This window comes from Heterocephalus glaber, unplaced genomic scaffold, assembly GCF_053883595.1.
Source record: "Heterocephalus glaber isolate CG9 unplaced genomic scaffold, H.glaber_assembly_v1.0 deba00001509, whole genome shotgun sequence".
Lineage (NCBI taxonomy): Eukaryota > Metazoa > Chordata > Mammalia > Rodentia > Bathyergidae > Heterocephalus > Heterocephalus glaber.
This window is the reverse complement of record NW_028258325.1, coordinates 46,754,063-46,772,868: the sequence shown is the minus strand read 5'-3', so window position 1 is coordinate 46,772,868 and position 18,806 is coordinate 46,754,063. Positions and strand designations below refer to the sequence as shown.

The window sequence follows — 18,806 nt, the reverse complement described above, 5'->3', positions numbered from 1 at the left end:
CAAGGTCCTGAGTTCGATCCCCAGCACCAAAAAAAAAAAAAAGAATTCAAGATACTCTCATTGAGATCATATTTTATCTTACTGCAGTGAACAACTCCTAACAGTATAAAAAATCCTATGTTGGACTCTGTCACACTTTGGCAACTGGCCAAAGAACCTACAAAAGTTTTGGAGTACACACCCCTTTCCATACAAAGTACCCTCTAGGAACACTAGGATAGCGCAGTTCACTTGAGGTCTCACCTGTAGAAAGCGGCTGTCACAGAACAGCCAGGACACCCACTAGTGTGTGGAGATCCCTGAGCAAGTATGACTTAAATCTGGACTATATTTAAATTCAAAAGCCATTTTCACTGTATTTATAGGAAGTTGCAGCTGGCTTGCCAGAATTCATACACCTCTCATTACAGATGCATGGTTAAGAAGAGCTATGGCTTTGGATTCTCACAAGTGACACTCTGTAAAACTTGAATAATTAGATCTCCTGGTTCCAGGTTTGCAAATCCCAAACATCACCTATAGCTTTTCATTCAATTGAAGAGCCACATGGACACAAACTATCCATGAGGAAAGGTTCCCCTAAAGATATGATGTAACACTGCAATTACAAAGTAGCTATACCAGAACAGGCAAAAAAAAAAAAAAAAAAAAAGATTGGTACTTGAAAAATTTGTTCAGTATGGAACCTAGTGGTTTATTTATTACAAAAATCGTTAACAGAGCTGTGAGTTTACTATATTCATTAAAAATAAATAATTTATACCAAACAGATTCTGGCATAGATACGTGAAATCAAAAATCAATGGACTGAACCTACATGTTTCATCTGCTCACAAACTTGCACACACTACTATTCTGCTCAAAAGACAATTGCAGCAAAGAAAAAGACAACTGCCGCTTTACAAACAAGGCTAAAAGCATCCCATCAAAGAGGCCAAAATAAACATGCATATATGTATAAAGTGTTACTGGTCAACACAAACGCTACTTCTAGAAAAAATTTAACTGCATAGGTTAAAGAAAAACAAAAAACAATGTGCAACATTTTAAGCCATTAAAGCACCAAAAAAAAAAAAACCACACACACACCAAAATCACTGTTTTACGACGATTAACACGCAAACATGAAATATTGATCAAAAATCAGGAAGTAAATACCTGGACTGATATAATGTCCATTGTTGGGAGAATTTTTCTTCAGTTTAAATGTCTTATTCCCTAAAGAAATCTTAAAGTGCTAACTTTATATAAAGCAGGCAAATTCAAGTAATTTGCTATTAAGCCAATTTTTATAGAGCTAAAACAAGAAACTAACGATAAACTAAAATGAAACAAGACAGACATGGAGAGAAAAACTGACGAGGTGTAGCTGGACAGAGGAATAGATGCTATTATGCCATCCAGGCCTTTTCATTTCCAGTGAACACATTAGCTAAGATTCAGGTCTGCTGGTTTTAGTACACTAACTCCCTTGGATTTTTGGGTTTACCAAAATTTGTATATCAATAAGCACACAAGTCCTAAGGAAAAGAATGCCACTTAAAAGAATCAACACTGGACACTAATTAAAGCAATCTTAAAAAGCTGTCTACCACTATAAATGAATATAAAAAATGTAATAGCTCTCACAAACTGAAAACTGTAACCTTGTCCAAAGTTTTACTCCTGCCCTTTAGCTGCTTTTTCAAGGAAGTACACATTAACTAAATGGCGATTGAGGTGTTTACTGTAATCTTTTTCCTTTCTAAAAGAACGATCACAGAAGATACAAACAAAATCTCCCTCAGCCACTTTGACTGGCGGGGCTTCCTTTGCATTTTTTGCACTAGTTTCTTGGGGAACCGGCCGAGCCCCATGCAATCCAGAATCATCACTACCCTCTGACATGTTGTCACTTAGGTCACTTCCATCGTGACTGTGGATGCCTTCATCTTCATCAATTTCCTGAGACTCATTTTCTGTCACACTAACAGGACCAGGAGCCAAAGGCAGAGTGGTTTTGGACACTGCTTCTTGTTCTTCCACTGATGGAGAGAAAAGTGATGGCGAAGCTGGTTCTCCAAGTGCAGCACCTTTAGCTGGGAGATTCTCTGTTGCGCTCTCATCAGTGACCATTTCCATTTCGCAAGGCTCATCTGAGTGAGTCTGATATTCCCCATCTGAAGTTTCACACTCTGGCAAGCTCAACTTCGAGACCAATGCTGAAACACTGGAAGATTCCTCAGCAGCGGCTCCATCAGCTATACTCTCATCTGCCTCTTCTGATCCCTCTTTCTGCAGGGGGCCTTCTGTATTTCCTGGACCATCAGAGAGTAAATTTTGGTCTCCTGACTCCTCCTCCTTCTCCCTTGGCAGTGGTGATGGTGCTGAGAGGGCCTGTGCCTCTGTACTCTCCTTTAAAACCTGACTGTCTTTAACAGGCACTAAGCCAACTTCAATAAGGACTCGCTCCTTGTGGGCCACTTCGCTCTGCATGTTGGGCTTTTCCTTTTTACCGTCTTTTTGGGGAGATTTCTTGGAGACTGGCTCCATGTGAAGGGGAGGCTGTACCGGAGGTGGCAGCTCCACGTGCCCAGGTTCTGTATAAGCAGGTTCCGTGGAAGGCGGTGGCTCCTGCACAACCTCCATGGGGGCTGGCTCCACAGGTGGACAATCCGCCTCAACACCCTCCATGGGAGGAGGGGGCGCCTCCCACACAGGTGGTGGCTCAGCCTGTGCCTGCACAGGCACCCCTTGCACTGCCTTCCCGGGAGGTGCAGGCCCCTCCTCAGCACCCTGGCCGGGGACCGCCCGCGCAGGATCCAGAGGCAGCCCAATCACTGCAGGCCCCTTGGCAGCAGCCTCCTTCTGAGGAGGCTCCTTCTGAGCAGGCTTGCTGCTTTTCTTACTTGATTTACTTTTCAGAGCTTTCTTCTTTGTACTCTTCTTCACACAGGTATTTTGCTTTTTATTTTCCTCTACTTTGCTGTCACCCTTTGGCACCTCCTGACCTTTTTTGGATTTGCTTCCTACTTTCTTCTTCCTTTTTGTTATAGGTTCCTCCTCATTCACAGGATCACATGAAGATTGGGCTTCGGCTTCCAGCTTCCTTTTGCTTTTCTTGGTTTTACAGGGTTTTTCTGAATTATTTCCTGTGTGCACATCCATCTCTTTTGTCTCTGCGGCAGATTTGCGAGTTCTAGTAGTCACTTGGATCACTGAGACATTGCTACAAGGCTTTTTTTCTTTTGAAACATCTTTTTTCTCCACTTTTACAGATTTCTCATTTTTCTTCCCAGTCACATCCCCCTTTGTTTTTGTCTGTTCTGTTTCTGTTTTTTCATTAGTAATACTGTTATCAGGCAAGTCAACCTCTCGTTTTTTGGTTTTCTTTAGTTTCACTTTTGAGACATCCATTGTTTTATTAGGACAAGTAGGGTGCTTGGATTTGAAATGATACTGGAGATTACACTTTTTAGAAGCTGCATAGTCGCATACAGGGCAATTGAACTGCCGAGGGTTAACATGGAGCTCCACATGTTTTTTGAAATTGCTTCTATCTGCTGTTTTGTAGTCACAGTGAGGGCAATTAAGAGGTTTAGGACCATTGTGAACCTGTCTTGCATGGCGAGTTACTTCATGCTGATTAGAGGCCACATAACTGCACTGATCACATTTAAATGGTTTCTCACCTAAAGGTAAACAACAAGTATTAGAAGACAATCAATTCAAATGTTAATGAACTTATAAGGAATTGTATTTATAAAATAACCACGAAGACTATCATGCACCTTGTATTTACCATATTTATTTGTATATCTTTTCTCTATCCCTTGACATTGACTCTTAAACCAACTAGCAATCATCTCAGTCAACCATCGTTTTCAAAAAAGTTCAAATTAGGGCTCTCAAACACAAAGAATAGAAATTCATCAAGTATAAAATTACTATTGGCACGGTTCAGATGCGTTCTGGAAGTTAATTTGTGGACAAGGTCACTCAGAGAAAATAATTTAAATTTTTTTTCATGTTTAGGTACAGAAAAAAAACAGTTGAGGGCCAAGGATTTAGCTCAGTGTTTCTGCCACCTGCATCACAACCATAAGGTCCCGAGTTTGATCCCTGGTACCAAAAAAAAAAAAGTTAATTGAGTAGAATATAAAAGTTCCAATTGGGCATGGTGACACACATCTCTAGTCTCAGCACTCAGGAAGCTGAGGTAGGAGGATTGCACCAAGTTCAAAGCTAAACCTGGGCTAGCCTGAACTACATAGTGAGAACCTTGTCTCAAAAACTAAAAACAAACAAACAAACAAAAACCTCAAAAAATAAAAGTTCCATACATTTTAAAGGTACATCTTGGGAGAAATATCTTTCACTCTGGGCTATACTCCAGGCCCTAAGTATAAAAGTTTTAAAACTCTGCTTTGGCCTGAGGGAGCAAAGGGGAGGAAAAGCTTTTTCTTGAAATGTAACCCTTTTTTCCAATGCCAGAGTTGTTATTTTAAAGCAAAAATATAGCCAAGTTGGGCCGGGGATTTAGTTCAGTGGTTCCGCTGCCTATCTCACAAGCTCAAAGACCCAAGTTCAATCCCCGGTACCAAAATAGATAAATATATATATATATATGTATTTTCACACATACACACACATAGCCAAGTTAATTATTCAGAAAACTTTGTGATTTTCCCCTCTAATCTTCTCTATAAAATGGGAAAAGAAACTAGGGTTGAGAAGTGACATACAAATAGATATGATATGTAACATAAGCAAACAGTCATAATCACAGGTACATACAAAACCAGACCATGCCACCCCCAAGCCAAAGGTGTAAGAATACACAATCTACCTGATACATACCCATCTAGATCACACTCTAGTACATATTACCAAATGGTATCCATACCCCACTGGTCCAATGGAATGCATAGTAGAGAAACGGAAATTGACATTTATGAAAATTCATCTCAAACATTCTCAAATTCATATAAAAGCTTTAAAGTTTTTCATAAAGCAAATTCAGGCACAAAACAAAACCATATAGATGCTAATCTTTACGCGATTAGCAAATGTGTAACAATAAAGTGCTAAATCGTAAACCCAAACACTTATCCAGATATGTCAGATCAAGTGTGTAGCTAACACTAACAGCTCCTTTGCATGCTAGAAGGGTAGTTTCTACAACACACAACATTACTCCACACTTGGTCCTTCCAAGTCCTCTGCAGTGAGTGAGTGCTCCAACTGGAGACAAGCACCTGCACATAACTCACAGGCACAGAATGAAGACAGCTGGCACGGGGACTGAAACTCTTCCAGAGTTAGGGCTTCTGGAAGATGAACTATGGGTTCTGCAATCAGCTCACAGAGACCTGAAGCATGGCATTAAAACTTCTCCGGGGCTCAATTGCTTTATAAATAAAATACTCTCCAAGTACTGGGAACTAGAAATAATCTGATGATCCCTGTGAACCACTGAACAGTTTACCCTGAGCGTCACTTGTCACTCAGGCAGCGCATGTGTTTCCCTACCAAGCCACACTCGGGCAGGTGTCATTCAACCAGTTGATTTTTTTTTTTTTTGGTACTGGGGATCAAACTCTGGACCTTGCGCTTTGGAGGCAGGAGGCAGGCACAGTGTCACTGAACTAAATCCCCAGCCCACACCAGTCGATTCTTATATTGAATAAATCTGATGAAACTGTTTTTATATTTCCTGTTCCTATAAAAGTTGGCAAAAAGGGCCCAGGGATTTAGCTCAGTGGTTTTGCCGCCTGCTGCGCAAGCACAAGGACCGGAGTTCAAATCCCGGTACCAAAAAAAAATTGTGTATAAAAGTTAAAGAAAAAATAATGCAATTTTTGGTCCTGTGTTTAAATAACTGGACTAGTAAGTGGGTAGGTAAGTAGCTGATATGAAGTAAGGACCAAGTATTCAATATACATGACCCATAACAGCTCACTTTTAGAAGCAACTGCTAACTTTTATTGTAAGTAGATAAAGATAATAGTTGGGCACAGCATTACATGTCTCAGTCACTCAGGAGGCTGATAGAGACCAACCTGGGCTATTCAGGGAGCCTGCAGCCAGCCTGGGAAACTTAGTGACACCATGTCTCAAAAATAAATTTAAAAAATGTTAGAAGGGCTGGCAGTGTAGCTCAGTGGTAAAGTGCTTGCCCAGTATTTACACTTTCCTGCATAAACCCTACCTCAGAGTAAATAGCAGATGGATGGAGTTTATCTCTTTCTGAAGATGTGTGCTAGAAGAATTACAGACACAGTGGTGCATGCCAGTAATCCCAGCACTTAAGGAGGCCAAGGCAGAAAAATATCAAGTTCAAGGCCAGCTTGGGCAACTTAGTGAGACATTGCCTAAAAATAAAACAAGAAAACAGCAAAGTAAAACAGCTGGGGATGTAGCTCAGTGAGTGTCCTTGGGTTTGATCTCCGGTATTGAAAAATAAGTAAATAAATGAGAGGTGTACACAACAAGCATTAATCAAGGTATAAGCCTCCGCAACTAATGGTCAAGAGAGAAGACAATGAAGATTTTAATGTTTAAAATTCTGATGGCATAAATAAATTACATGCCCATCAACTGATGAAAGGATAAAAAAGATGCAGTTTTTTTTAAACAACTGAGTAATATTCTTTCATAAGGATAAGGTTGAGGCAATTCTAGCCAAATGGATGAACCTGGAGACCATACTCTTAAGTGAGATAAATTGGACACAAATATTTGAATACTGCATTGTTTCTCTGGTGTGAGAAACTAGAAGTGGAAATGAGGACTGAAATGACACCTATAGTCCCAAGCACTTTGGGAGGCTAATGCAGGAGGATCCCAAGTCCAAACTCAGCCTGGAGTAGGGATGTGGCTCAGTGCAAAGGCGCTTTCAAATCCCCAGTTGGTAGAAAAAAAAAGAGAGAAAAAAACACGATAAACATTTAAATAGTAAGACAAGTCAAGGAAAGACACACTTGTGAGCCAGGTGTGGTGATACATGCCTATAATTCTAGCACTGAGGCAGCAAGATCACTAAGAGTTCCAGGGCATCCTGGGCTACACTGTGAGTTCAGGACCAGCCTGAACTATATATACTATATACTGTAACCAAACTGATATATATACTATAGTTCAGGCTGGCCCTGAATTCACAATGTAGCCCAGAGTGGCCTGGAACTCAACGATCCTCCTGCTTCAGCCTCTCAGTGCTGGGATTACAGGCATGCACCACCATGCCTGGCCAAGAGTGTCATTTTAATCCAGTGAAGAATCATTAAACAATGGGTCAATTAGATGTGACTTCAAATGACATATACACACCAAGATAAATACCAAGCACTTAGGTTTAATTTTTCAGTTTACAAGTAATATACGGGACAGAAGAAAAGCTCAAAGACACCATGAGAAAACAGGTATAATCAGAAGGGAGGACACCTTGTACAGGACAAATGGCCATATTTCTTCAATGACTCATTATTCCCTAAAATGGGGCTGGGACTAAATATAATTTACACAACAGAAGATACCTAGAAAGACTAAAAGGAGTTAACTTATATAAAGCTATTAAATGTCTTATTAAAGGGCTAGAGTACTGCTATCCACAGGATATAAAACTACCATTAACAAAGGCTAGCCTGGCGTGCTGACCCATGCCTATAATCCCAGCACTCTGGGAGGCTGAGGCAAAAGAGCTCAATTCAACCCCAGCCTAAGCAATATGAGACACTGTCTCAAAAAATAAGGCTCAGCATAAATATCTTGGGTTCAATCCCCAATAGCAAAAACAAAACCAGACATGATTGCACATGCCTGTAATCCTAGCACCCAGAAGCTGTCAGGAGGATCACCTTGAGTTCAAGGCCAGCTTGAGCTACATAGTGAAACCCTGTTTCAAAAGACAAACAAAAAAGTCTTCAATTGCATCAAAGTTACCAATGGAGAATGAACTCAGGAAAATTTTAAGGGGCACAGCTCAATAGCTAAGGAGATTTAGAAGGACAGGACCACTCAACCTACATAAACACGACAGATATGCAGGGTAAAATCAATAAATGCTAGCAGAGAACTGGGGGCTGACTGGTACAGCACCAGACCATGTATCAAGCCCTGAGTTCAATCCTCAGCACCAAAAACCAAATTTTTTTTGGTGCTGGGAATTGAACTCAGAGGACCTTTTGCTTTTGAGGCAGGCGGTGGAACCAGTGGGCTAAATCCTGGGCCCATCCAAAAACTTTTTTAAAACTTCAGGTCCGGGGATTTAGCTCAGTGGTTCCACTGCCTGTCCCACAAGTGCAAGGACCAGAGTTTGATCCCTGGTACCAAAAAAAACCCAAAAAGGACATACCTCTCTAACTGGGCCGGGGATTTAGCTCAGTGGTGCTGCCACCTGCCTCGCAAGTGCAAGGTCCCGAGTTCAATCCCTGGTACCAAAAAAAAAAAAAAACTTCAGGACCGGGGATTTAGCTCAGTGGTTCCACAGCCTGCCTCACAAGTGCAGCAAGGTCCTGAGTTTGATCCCCGGGAACAACAAAAAAAAAACCAGAGTATCTTTACAGCTGATCAGTGTAACTAAATATGCAATTTTCTAGTACCTACATTACAAATAAAAAATAGGTAAAAATGTATTAATTTTTTAACCCAATATATTCGGTATTTTCAGCATGTAGTATTTTTAAAATAGGTATTTTACTTTATTTTTTTTCCTAGTGTTTGAAATCCAGTATATACTTAATAGGTCTCAATTCAAACCTCCACGTGCACAACTCAATAGCCACAGGCAGCCAGTGGCTACCCGGCTAGACTGCAAAGATTTACAGTAATTATTAAAGATTGAAGGTAGGTCTATAGTGAATTCACAAAAAGCAGGAACGGAGCATACTTTCCCCACAGAAATGTATGTTCTCCATCTTGAAAAAGTATTCTGGTAAGGGCCAGGGATTTAGCTCAGTGGTACTGTACCTGCCTCGAACGTGCAAGGTCCTAAGTTCAATAGCCAATATGAGAGGAAAAAAAAAGTATTCTGGTCAGAAGCAGTAGTTCACCAAGGGTCCCTAAGGACAAAAATAATGACCTGTTCAAGGCCATCTAAGTAGACTGGGGATGCTGCCAAGTAACTCATCACTTCCCTACCATGCTCAAGGCTGTGGGTTCAACCCTCAGAAGCCTAGCGGGGAATAAAAAGGCCCTGTAAGCTAACCTCTACATTTTGTGCGCTGCTAGGCATGACATCCGACCTCCAAACAGGAGCCCTGACACTTTTTACCACTGACACAAACCCCAGTGATGGAGATGGGGCAACAATGAGCAAGGAGCACCACTGCTACAGCTCCCAGAGTCTTTTCCTTGTTATAGTATTGCGCTTTGTCTCTTCTAGCTTAGTAAATTGGTCTTCTGGAAAATGTATCACTTTCTTTAAATTCAGCTTTTATAAATCTACCAAGACAGAACAAACCCAAATTTTAAAAACTGAGGAGCCATCCTTGAAACCCAGGAAACACACATGATGAAACTCAAGTGTTCTACTGTTGAGAGGAATGTGAGAAGGCAATGTTCAAAAACAGACATGGGAGTGGTGGTGCCCTCTGAATCCCAGCACTTGAAAGAGTGAGGCAGGAGCACTGCAGTGCGTTCAGGGAACAGCCTGGGTTACACAGTGAGTCCAAGACTAGTGAGAAAAAGGAAGCCCCTGTTTCAAAAAATAAAAAAATAAAAAATTTTAAAAAGCAAAGGCAGGAGGGTATAGCTTAATAGTAGAATACCGTGAGGCAAGTGAATGGATGATACACACTAGCCTTCATCTATGTGTGCCTTTGACTATGTGACTTTTACAGAAGTCAGGGAACTCTTGAACAATCTCCATCTCTATTATTAGTACACTGATTATTTTCACTGCAATTCCTAAATTATTTCAAAGATAGGCCATAAATGAAAAGACTCAGTTCCAGGTCTGAAAAAGCTTTTTGATAACTATAACAAAAAAGAAAAAGAACAAAAATTAAGTAAAAAGTAAAAATGGCAGTTTATTGAAAATGGCAGAAAACGTCCCATAAATTACCAACCTGAATGAGTGCGCATATGTCTAGTTAGATGAGTCTTCTGAGAACTTGAATAAGGACAAAGTTCACATTTATATGGGCGTTCTCCTGTAAAAGTATAACGAATAGCATGTAAATGCCAAAAAAAGCCAAATGTAATTCCCACCAACAGGACAATATTTAGTACTGAACACAACACAGATTTTCCAATTCCTCCCAGAACAATTTAACATAGATTAGAAACCTTATTTCAGAATTTACATAACTACATTTCAACTTTGTTGACAAAATTACCACTGGCATTTTGAGTTCTCACAGCCATCTTAATTTTCTTCTCCTTTTTTTGTTGTTGATACAGGGTCTCACTATGTAGTTCAGGCTGGCCTCGAACTCATGGCAATCCTCATGCCTCAGCCTCCTGAGTGCTAGGATTACAGGCGTGCACCACACCTGGCCATCTTAGCTTTCAATGGTACATGTTGAACTGAGATACCATCTTGGTAAGGTATCAAGGAGTATGTTTTTCAATTTAATTAGAATTTTAATTTAACTAGAATTATCCATTAAAAATATCCTGGCTGGGGGCTGGACTTGTAACTCAGTGGTAGAATCCTTCCCCTGCGTGCATGCAGCCCCTGGGTTCAATCCCCAGTACAAGGAAGCATCTTGGATGGGTGTACACTCAAGGGTCAAATGCTCGCTGGGCACACTAAGGCCTTAGGCTCAACCCCAGTACATGACAGACAGACAAACTCAAATTTTGATGCTATTGGGTAGGCACATTTTCTGATTTCAGGATCATTCTGCCATTTGAGATGTTCAATTAAAGCAACAACACTTGAGTGCCCATGATGCTGCTGTAGGCTAAAAAAACTCCTAGTAGGACCAGGGATTTAGCTCCATGGTTTCACCACCTGTTGCGCAAGCGCAAGGACCCGAGTTCGACCAACCGGTACCAAAAAAAACCAAAAAACAAAAAAAACACACTCCTGGTAGCCAAGCATGGTGGTGCAAGCCTGTAATCCTAACACTCAGGAGGCTGAGGCAGGATTGTGAATTGGAGGCCAGTCTGGAGTACACAGTAAATTCAAGGCCAGAATGGGCAATACAGCAGGACCCTGGCTCAAAAAAAAAAAGAGCTGGGGATGTAACTCAGTGTGTAAAGAAAAAAAAAAAACTGGACAACTGTTTTGATCTAGTCTTTGGTCACAAGAGAGTAATATTTACTTTGGCAAATTACTAAGAGTACAGCAAGACCACTTATAAAAAGAACACAGTGTAAATTTCCTATAACGGGAATTTAAATAAGATGACACAGGCTGAGTGTGATGGTGCACAGGAAATCCCACCACTGAGGCAGGAGAAAGTTTGAGCCCAACCTGGGCAACTTTATCTCAAAAAATAATAAAAGGTTGGACATGTAGCTCAGCTCTAACTACAGGCTGAGGCAGGAGGATGGCAAATTCAAGATCAGCCCAGACAAGTTAAAAGTTAATGAAACTGTCTCCAAAAAGACATAGGTAATAGTACTCAGTGGTACAGCACTAGCCTAGCATGCAGGAAACTGGAGATTCAAGCCTCAGCACCTCCAAAAGAAGAAAAAAATATTCTTTTCTTCTCAGTGCTGGGGACCAAACCCAAACCTCAGGCTTGCTAAGCTTCTGCTTTGAGGCTGCGTTTACTTTGGCTCCTAACTTGGGATAAGAGTTGCACTTACAGACTAGGAAGGTCCTCTGAACCTAAACTCACTAAACAGGGATACCTAACTTCCTCTAACAGTCTTCTTTCCCACACATTAGGTTTGCTTTCTTGGAAATGCTTTCAGGTGGTGGTAACACACATCTTTTAAAAACTAACTTCTCACTTTCCTCGTTTTGGGAATAATTACAGGTTGTTCCATTTAGGAATTCAGCACCACAAGTAAAAGGTTTTTAAGTGGAAGGTTTTGGTTAAATGGAGCTATGCAAGATCCATCATGGGGTTTTCCTTTTTTGTGAAAGCCCATAATTCCTTTGGGAAAATACATCTTACCTGTATTCACTGTCACATAAACACAACCAAGAAAATCCCAGTTGTTAGAGTACTTCAGGAAGGGTACTGTTAAAGATTTCTCAGATATTCTCCCAAATATCATGCAGCATAATCCTTCAACCATACATATACACATGAAGAATGATCAAAGCATGTGGCGAATGCTTAGTTTATAAAATTTATTACAGTAAAAGATACACTGTCATTAATTCCCCCAAAATATTCCTTTACTTTCACACACTTATTCCACCATTCTTACAAATGGTAGCTTATAAAAAAATTACTGCACAATGTCATCCAGCTTATTCACCAGATGTGACACCAGGAGAATTCTGGCTCTTTCTCCAAGTCAAAATGACCAGGAAAGGCCTAGTGGGGTGGCACTCTGGGGAAGCTGAGGCAGGAGAACTGCATATTCAACCTCAGCCTGGGGTCTCAAAATAAAGTTTTGTTAGAGCACTAGAGAGTTCCACCCCCAGTACTTAAAAGTAAAGATGTTGAGGGCCTGGGATTTAGCTCAGTGGTTTCGCCACCTGCTGCACAAGCGAAAGGTCCTGAATTCAATCCCCGGGACCAGAAAAAAAGGTAAAGATGTTGAATCAATTCAGGACATCAAGACAGCCCTGCCAGCACAACTAAGGACACCCATGAAACTGGACTTCCAGAACTATTTTAGAAAACGCGATGAGGCCGGGCACAGTGACCCACTCCTTCAGTCCCAGCAACCAGGAGGCTGAGGCAGTGAGCTCAAGGCAAACCTGGACTACAGTGAGACTTCGTCTCAAAACAAAACACAAGTTTAACTCTCCAAGATAAATGTAATTATTACACATCTCGAAAGTATCAATGCAAAAAAGCAGCCAGGCATGATAGCCCACGCCTGTAATCCCACTGCTCCGGGCTGAGGTGAGGCAGCCAAGCTCAGGGCCAGCCAGAATGACAGAAAGCCTGTCTCAAAAAACAAAACTTAAAACATCAGAAAGTAGTAAAGTGCCAGTGAAGATGGGATAAGGGTGTCTGAAACAAGGGTAAATAATTAGAGCGGCATTAATATGCCAATGTCTTTTAGTGTAATCAACTAAAATTTAAATATTCACCATATTTTCCTACCACACCTTGTATTTTTATCCCATGAAGAAAATAGGGCATGAAGATTAAATTTGTTCAAAGTCACAAAGAAAGCAAATAATGGACTCTAGATTTGAACCCAGGTCCCCTTTGTCAAGTACTATTTAAGGACCCACTCAATTAGCAAAGGTGTATGATGAACCATGCACACCTGTAATCCCAGTACTCAGGAGGCTGAAGCAGGATTGTGGCAAATTCGAGGCCAAGGCCAGCCTGCAATACAGAGCAAGACTCTATCTCAAAAAATAAACAAAAAATTAAAAGGGCTGGAAATGTAGCTCAGTTTGAAGGCCCTGGGTTCAATCCCCAGCACTGCCACTCAAGAAGGAAAAAGACAAGTGAGGGTTGAACTGGCCGACTACAAGGCTTCTCTTACCTGTGTGAGTGCGGACATGCTGGACATAATTATTTTTTCTGTCTGAAAAATAGTTGCATTTGCCACAAGTGTACACTTTCCTAGGGAAGTGGTTCCTCAGGTGTTTCCTCCAGTGGTACTCGCTGACGGTTGTGTACGTGCAAATGATGCACTTGTACACTCGCTCATTATCCCCTGCTCTGGTGTGGTGCTTCAGGTGAGCGGTGTAATGATCATACCGATTGGTGTTATAGCCACAGCGGTCACAGCGGATGGGGCCCTTCGAGAAATCTCCCTCCTCGGCAGCGGAAGCACCAGACTCCCTGGCTTTGGCTTGCTTCTCTGCACTTTCTTCCACAAAAAACTTCTTGGCACTGTGAACTCGGATGTGATGCACAAACTGCTCCTCAGATTCTGCTTCATACTGGCATGGCTTACAGCGAAATGGTTTGGTTTTCAAGTTCTTGCATTTGTCCTCTGTTCCAGGTGTTTCAGGAGGAAGATCTTTATTTGAGCTGTAAATCTCGGGAGCAGCTGATGCCTCAAATACAGGTTGTGGTTCTACAACACTGAGCTCCAGATTCCTCAGTTCCACGTTCTCCAGTCCATTATTAGGTTCACCCTTTACTTCAGAAGACTCCTCCAGTCCTTCTCCATCACTATCCGAGAAGTTGTTATCCCCAACAGGCATCAATTCTGCCATCTGCCTTTCTTCACCAACCAGGTAATCACAGCAGCTGCCATTTACTTCCCCAGTTAGGGCCACATTGGCCAACATGATGAGCTGAGGCGCAGCCAGTTCAGCTTTGGAGAGGTCGTGCAGGTCATACATGTCGTTAGGCAGAGCCATGCCCATGTTGCTGCTGCTGGTGAACAGCCCAGCTCCTCCAGACGCCTGCCCCATCACCTGGGTGGCCATTGTACTCTGAATTGAGGACAAAAACAAGAACAAGAGAGTGCCAGCTTAAACACAACTCTTAGCAGCCTAAAATCAGAGCATCATTCCAATTCTTCATAACCTAAAAAAAGCGCATTTTTAACATAACCGTTACAACTCAAGAGTTTCTCATTTATTAAAAACAAATCTTTAGACTATTTTTGTTGGGCCGAGGATATAGCTCAGCAGTAGAACATATGCCCTGCAAAGAAATAATTTTGTTAATTTCCAATTTTTTTTTACTACAGTCATCAAAAATGAAGCATAAAAACTTTTCTTTATCCAATAAAGTTTTCTATCAATTGCTTGACATAATTCAACCATCTAGTTCTACCACCAGCATGCATGTATGTCAAACCTTTTTCTGTCGAAAAGCACAAACTCTTCATTTTGAATGCCGATTTTAAGTTACTTAAAAAAATCCAATACACGAATAGTAAACTGTTGTCTCCTCAGTTCTCCCCTTCAGCAGTTCAATGGTCTGCATCAGTAAACCAAGAAATTAACAATCACTCTGTGCATATATTAATTACACAGGTATGTAAGGCAGCCTGTAACTGGTCAATTTAATTAAATTTCATAGGAACTCATGTACTCCAAAATGAAATACAATAAAAACTACCTCTTAAGTCTCTCAATTTTGATGTTTCAAAACGTAAAAGACAAAAAAAAAAATTATGGACTCGCCTTTCCTGTGAAAAGGTAAGTTTGGATTATTTGAAACTTCACAAAACTTCCCCCAAAATTCTTTAATAAAACGATCTTACAACTCGGCGGGACAATCTGCAACTTTCTTGCACTGTGCTTGACTTGGCCTACTTGCCTAATGGAAGCCATTACAAGATCACCTTCTTGAAAACAAGTTGGGCTTTAAATGGCCTGAAACAGTCTGAAAAGGTGCTGCTCTCCCACTAACTCCGCGTCCTCTCATAAACTACCCAAAAAGCTAAATATTGAAAGAAAGTTAAACCGAAAATACAAAAAAATCAATCCGCTTCACCCAAGGGTACAAACCCGTTTAGTTTAGTTCTCTGCACCAACAAAGTTGGAACCGAATGCCATCACAGGAAACGGAGCGAAAGCTGTCTTGGGGCTCAACAGCCCGACTACTCGCCGACTCACCCCGACCTCCCTTTCCGAGCGCAGCCTCCCACCGGCCACCTCCCTACAGACAGGACCCCGGTAGGAAGGCCCGCCCGGCGCAGTCCGCAGCCCCACGGCGCCGCACGAATTCCTCCGAGCGCGGCCCGGCAGCGCATTCCGCCCTCCCGTAGGCATTCGGCCATTTTCTCCGAGGACCGAGCACAAAGCGGCGCTCCGAGAGCTCGGGGGCCCGCTCTCGCTTCCCCCGCCGTGCCCGCGCCCCGCGGCAGTCGCCCCCACCTCGGCCCGCGGCTCCTCTCGCACTCCCCGCGCTCGGTCCGCGGCGGCGGCGGGCGATCGGGTCGCTGTCCCGCCCGAGCGCGGCCGGCGAGGCGAGCGGTCCCTTCCGGCCCGGCCAGTCGGGCTCCGCGACCCCCGGCTCGCTCGCTCCCCTCCCTCGGCCGAGGCGCGGCGCCCGGAGCGTCCAGGGGCCCCACGCCGGCCGGCCGCCCCCGCGCCCCGGAAGTTTGCGAACTTCACTCGCCCACGGCGCGGGGGACGGGCGCCCGCCTGGCCTGCGCGGAGGACCCGGCGCAGGAATCGCTGTCCAGCTCCGCCCGCGGCCCGGGCTGACTCAACCCGCCGGGCCGCGCTCCGCCGCGCCTTCCGGCGAGGGAGAGGCCAGGGGAGGGGGCGCGGGACCAGGGCCGAGGAGGAGGAGAAGGAGAAGGAGGAAGTTTCAGGACTGGGGCCCCGAGGAGCTCCGCGAGGAGCTCCGCGCGCAGCCTCGGAGGACTCGCGGGGCCACGGCCCGACTCACACGGGGAGGGGTCCCGCAGCCCGGCCCGGCCCCTGCCCAGACCCCGGGCCGCGCCGCCCGCCGCCACTGTAACCCGATCCGCCCGGCGAGGCCGCCCGCCCGCCCGCCGCCGCCGCCGCCGCCGCCGCCACGGTATCTGCAAATCAGCCCTGGACAGCGCCTCGCTCGCGTCCTTCCGCGCCCTCCGCCGCCGCCGCCGCCGCCCCCACCCCAGCCGGCGGCGTCCCCCGGCCCCGCGCCCCGCTCACCGGCCTTCCTCGGCGCGGAGAGGCGGCCCAGCCGGCAGCGCCGGTCCTCCTCCGACTACTTTTCTTTGTTGCTGGAGTTTCGGGGGAGGGGTGGGGGAGGGGGGCAAAAGTTGGGCGCAGGGGCAGTCGAAGCCCGCGGAGGCCCGGGAGGAGGGCTGCAGAGCGCGCTCAGGCCGCCGGGCCTCGTCCTGCCGTCCCGGCCGCCGTCGCCCCCGGGGTCTGGGGCCCCGGGCCTCGGCGGCGCTTGATCTGCTATAGCGCCGCGAGCTCGAGGGAGCTGCACATTCCAGCACAGGACGCTGCGCCGCGCACCAGCCCGCCCGCGCGCCGCCGGCCGCGGACACGCCCCCTCGCCGCCCGCGCGCGCCCGCGGGACACGCCCCTCCGCCGCCTTCCAGCCTGGCCGCCAGTCCGCGCGCGTGGCCGAGGGGCGCGCCCCGCCCCTCCGGGAAGAGGAAGGGCTGCGGGCTTCGAGCGCCCTGGGGAGCCGCGCCTTATCCGCTGGGCCCCTCAGTCCTGCCCTGAGGTCAGGAGTAAGGGGCGGGCCCCGCTCCCTTTCTCAGTGTCCTTTATAAACAAGCAACAAAAGTGACCCCCAGTCCTGGCGGCGGGCTGAATAGAGCTGTTAAAAGAAAAAGTGCAAACTGGGTGTGGTACTGCGCGCCAGTAAAGACCAGCACTCTAGAGAGGCTGAGGCCGGAGGATTGCGAACTCGAGCGCAGACTGGGGCAGTTTAGTCACTTAGCCAGACCCTGTGGCAAAATACATAATAAAAAGGCGCAAAGATGTAGTTTAGTACAAGAATTCTAGGTTCAACCCCCAGTACTGGGGTGGGAAGGAGACAAAAAAAAATTGGAGTGTGCAATAACCTTATTTCTACCTACCTTAACGTGGATCTTAGATCATGCTCGTCCTGAACTTTGTAGTCACTGGACTACAAACTGAACTGTAAAGCCCCTAGAGTGACATTAAAGGCCCTGCTTAACTCGGACTTAGAAATCAGACTACTGCTGTTATTCCACCGGGGTGGTAACATTGCTACGAGTAGGGAGATGGCTCCCAGGAGAAACGAACAACTTTTCATGGGAGGTAACGAGTCGATCTGGCTTGGAGAATGAGAATTTCATCAGTGGAAATCGGGAGAAGGTACATTCCACGCAGTGAAAGCAGCAAGATCAAACTCCAAGCAGCACTCCAGATATCCTAACTCGTCCTCCTCGGGCGCCCCGAATTCCTTCTCTCCAGTTCTTTGTCTCCTGTTTCTCCGTGACACAGCTTTCCTGGCGCCCCTCCGCAGGGCCTGTGTGTCCCTGGGCTGGACAATATACTGTCAGTTAAGTACAGTCAGGTGCAAGAGATGTGCGAGGTGGGCGCCCGCCAAAGCTTTCTGTGGCTTTTTTTCAGTGCAAGCCTTCCTTTGACTCAAATGTGAAAAGGATTCCTTTAAATTGACCCAGAGAGAAAAAAGAAAGCCATTTTTTAGGCCTGATAGAAACTTTTCTGCATTTATTCTTTAATTTGTTGTTTGTTTGTTTGTTTGTTTTGTCTGTACCGGGGATCAAACTCTTATTTAAAATAGAATTTGAGGTTGTTTGCTTGTTTGTTTTTTAAGACGTTGTAGCCTGTCCTCTACCAAGATTGTTAAAAATACAAAGTGTTTTCCTTTTATGTCCAAAAAGGCAAAAATGAAACAAGACTTTTTAAACTTAATAGATAAATCTTCCTTTTGTCAGTCTGACCACCTACTGGAAATGTCTTATTAGTTGCGAATTTATTCCCACATATTGTAATGCAAATACAAGATTGGCAAAAGGGCAGCTGCATTCATTTAAAATTAGAGGCCCTTGTTCAAGGAATCACGTATTCAAACTGACCCAAATTATCTTGACATGAAAGGCCACAGGTCAAATTCAAGGCCAAATTACAAATCAATAGATTTCCTCGGAGGAAGCTGAGCCTATGAATTTGAATTCTTAATTAGTTTTCCCCAGGCTGTATTCTGTTTTTGCTGCATCCAAAATGGAAGTTCTTCTGCAAGATAAAGACTTTAAAATGTGAATGAGTTCTGCTTTTCTTACATGAATTCTTTCCTACACATTTAATCCATCCATTTTTAAACTTCTAATTATATGTTCTTAATAATACTTCTCTATAGAGATTTATTTCACAACTTTGGTAAAAT

The 18,806-nt window shown here is 44.3% G+C and overlaps 1 protein-coding gene and 1 pseudogene across 3 annotated transcripts; both read right to left on the bottom strand.

Moving 5' to 3' along the window:
* Positions 1-1,468: 1,468 nt before the first annotated feature.
* On the bottom strand, positions 1,469-16,960 carry Rest (RE1 silencing transcription factor). 3 transcript variants are annotated; one of them, XM_087187711.1, is made up of 4 exons: positions 16,625-16,960; positions 13,558-14,461; positions 10,047-10,130; positions 1,469-3,671 (listed from the first exon to the last, which is right to left on the bottom strand). In XM_087187711.1, the coding sequence occupies exons 2-4, from the start codon at positions 14,453-14,455 to the stop codon at positions 1,660-1,662; spliced, it is 2,994 nt and encodes a 997-aa protein (XP_087043837.1). In that variant the 5' UTR covers positions 14,456-14,461; positions 16,625-16,960; the 3' UTR covers positions 1,469-1,659. The 3 variants fall into 3 exon arrangements, with proteins under 3 accessions (XP_087043837.1, XP_004849741.2, XP_021117971.2); XM_004849684.4 differs by lacking the exon at positions 16,625-16,960 and adding an exon at positions 15,857-15,990; XM_021262312.2 differs by lacking the exon at positions 16,625-16,960 and adding an exon at positions 15,488-15,594.
* LOC147825163 (signal recognition particle RNA) lies at positions 7,007-7,229 on the bottom strand (annotated as a pseudogene).
* Positions 16,961-18,806: the final 1,846 nt, after the last annotated feature.

Coding starts and splice junctions, on each gene's coding strand:
- Rest (XM_087187711.1), bottom strand. CDS start 14,455: ATGGCCACCCAGGTGATGGGGCAGGCGTCTGGAGGAGCTGGGCTGTTC. Junction 10,131..13,557: donor GCATGTCCGCACTCACACAG/GTAAGAGAAGCC, acceptor ATACTTTTACAG/GAGAACGCCCATATAAATGT. Junction 3,672..10,046: donor ACATATGCGCACTCATTCAG/GTTGGTAATTTA, acceptor GTTTACCTTTAG/GTGAGAAACCATTTAAATGT.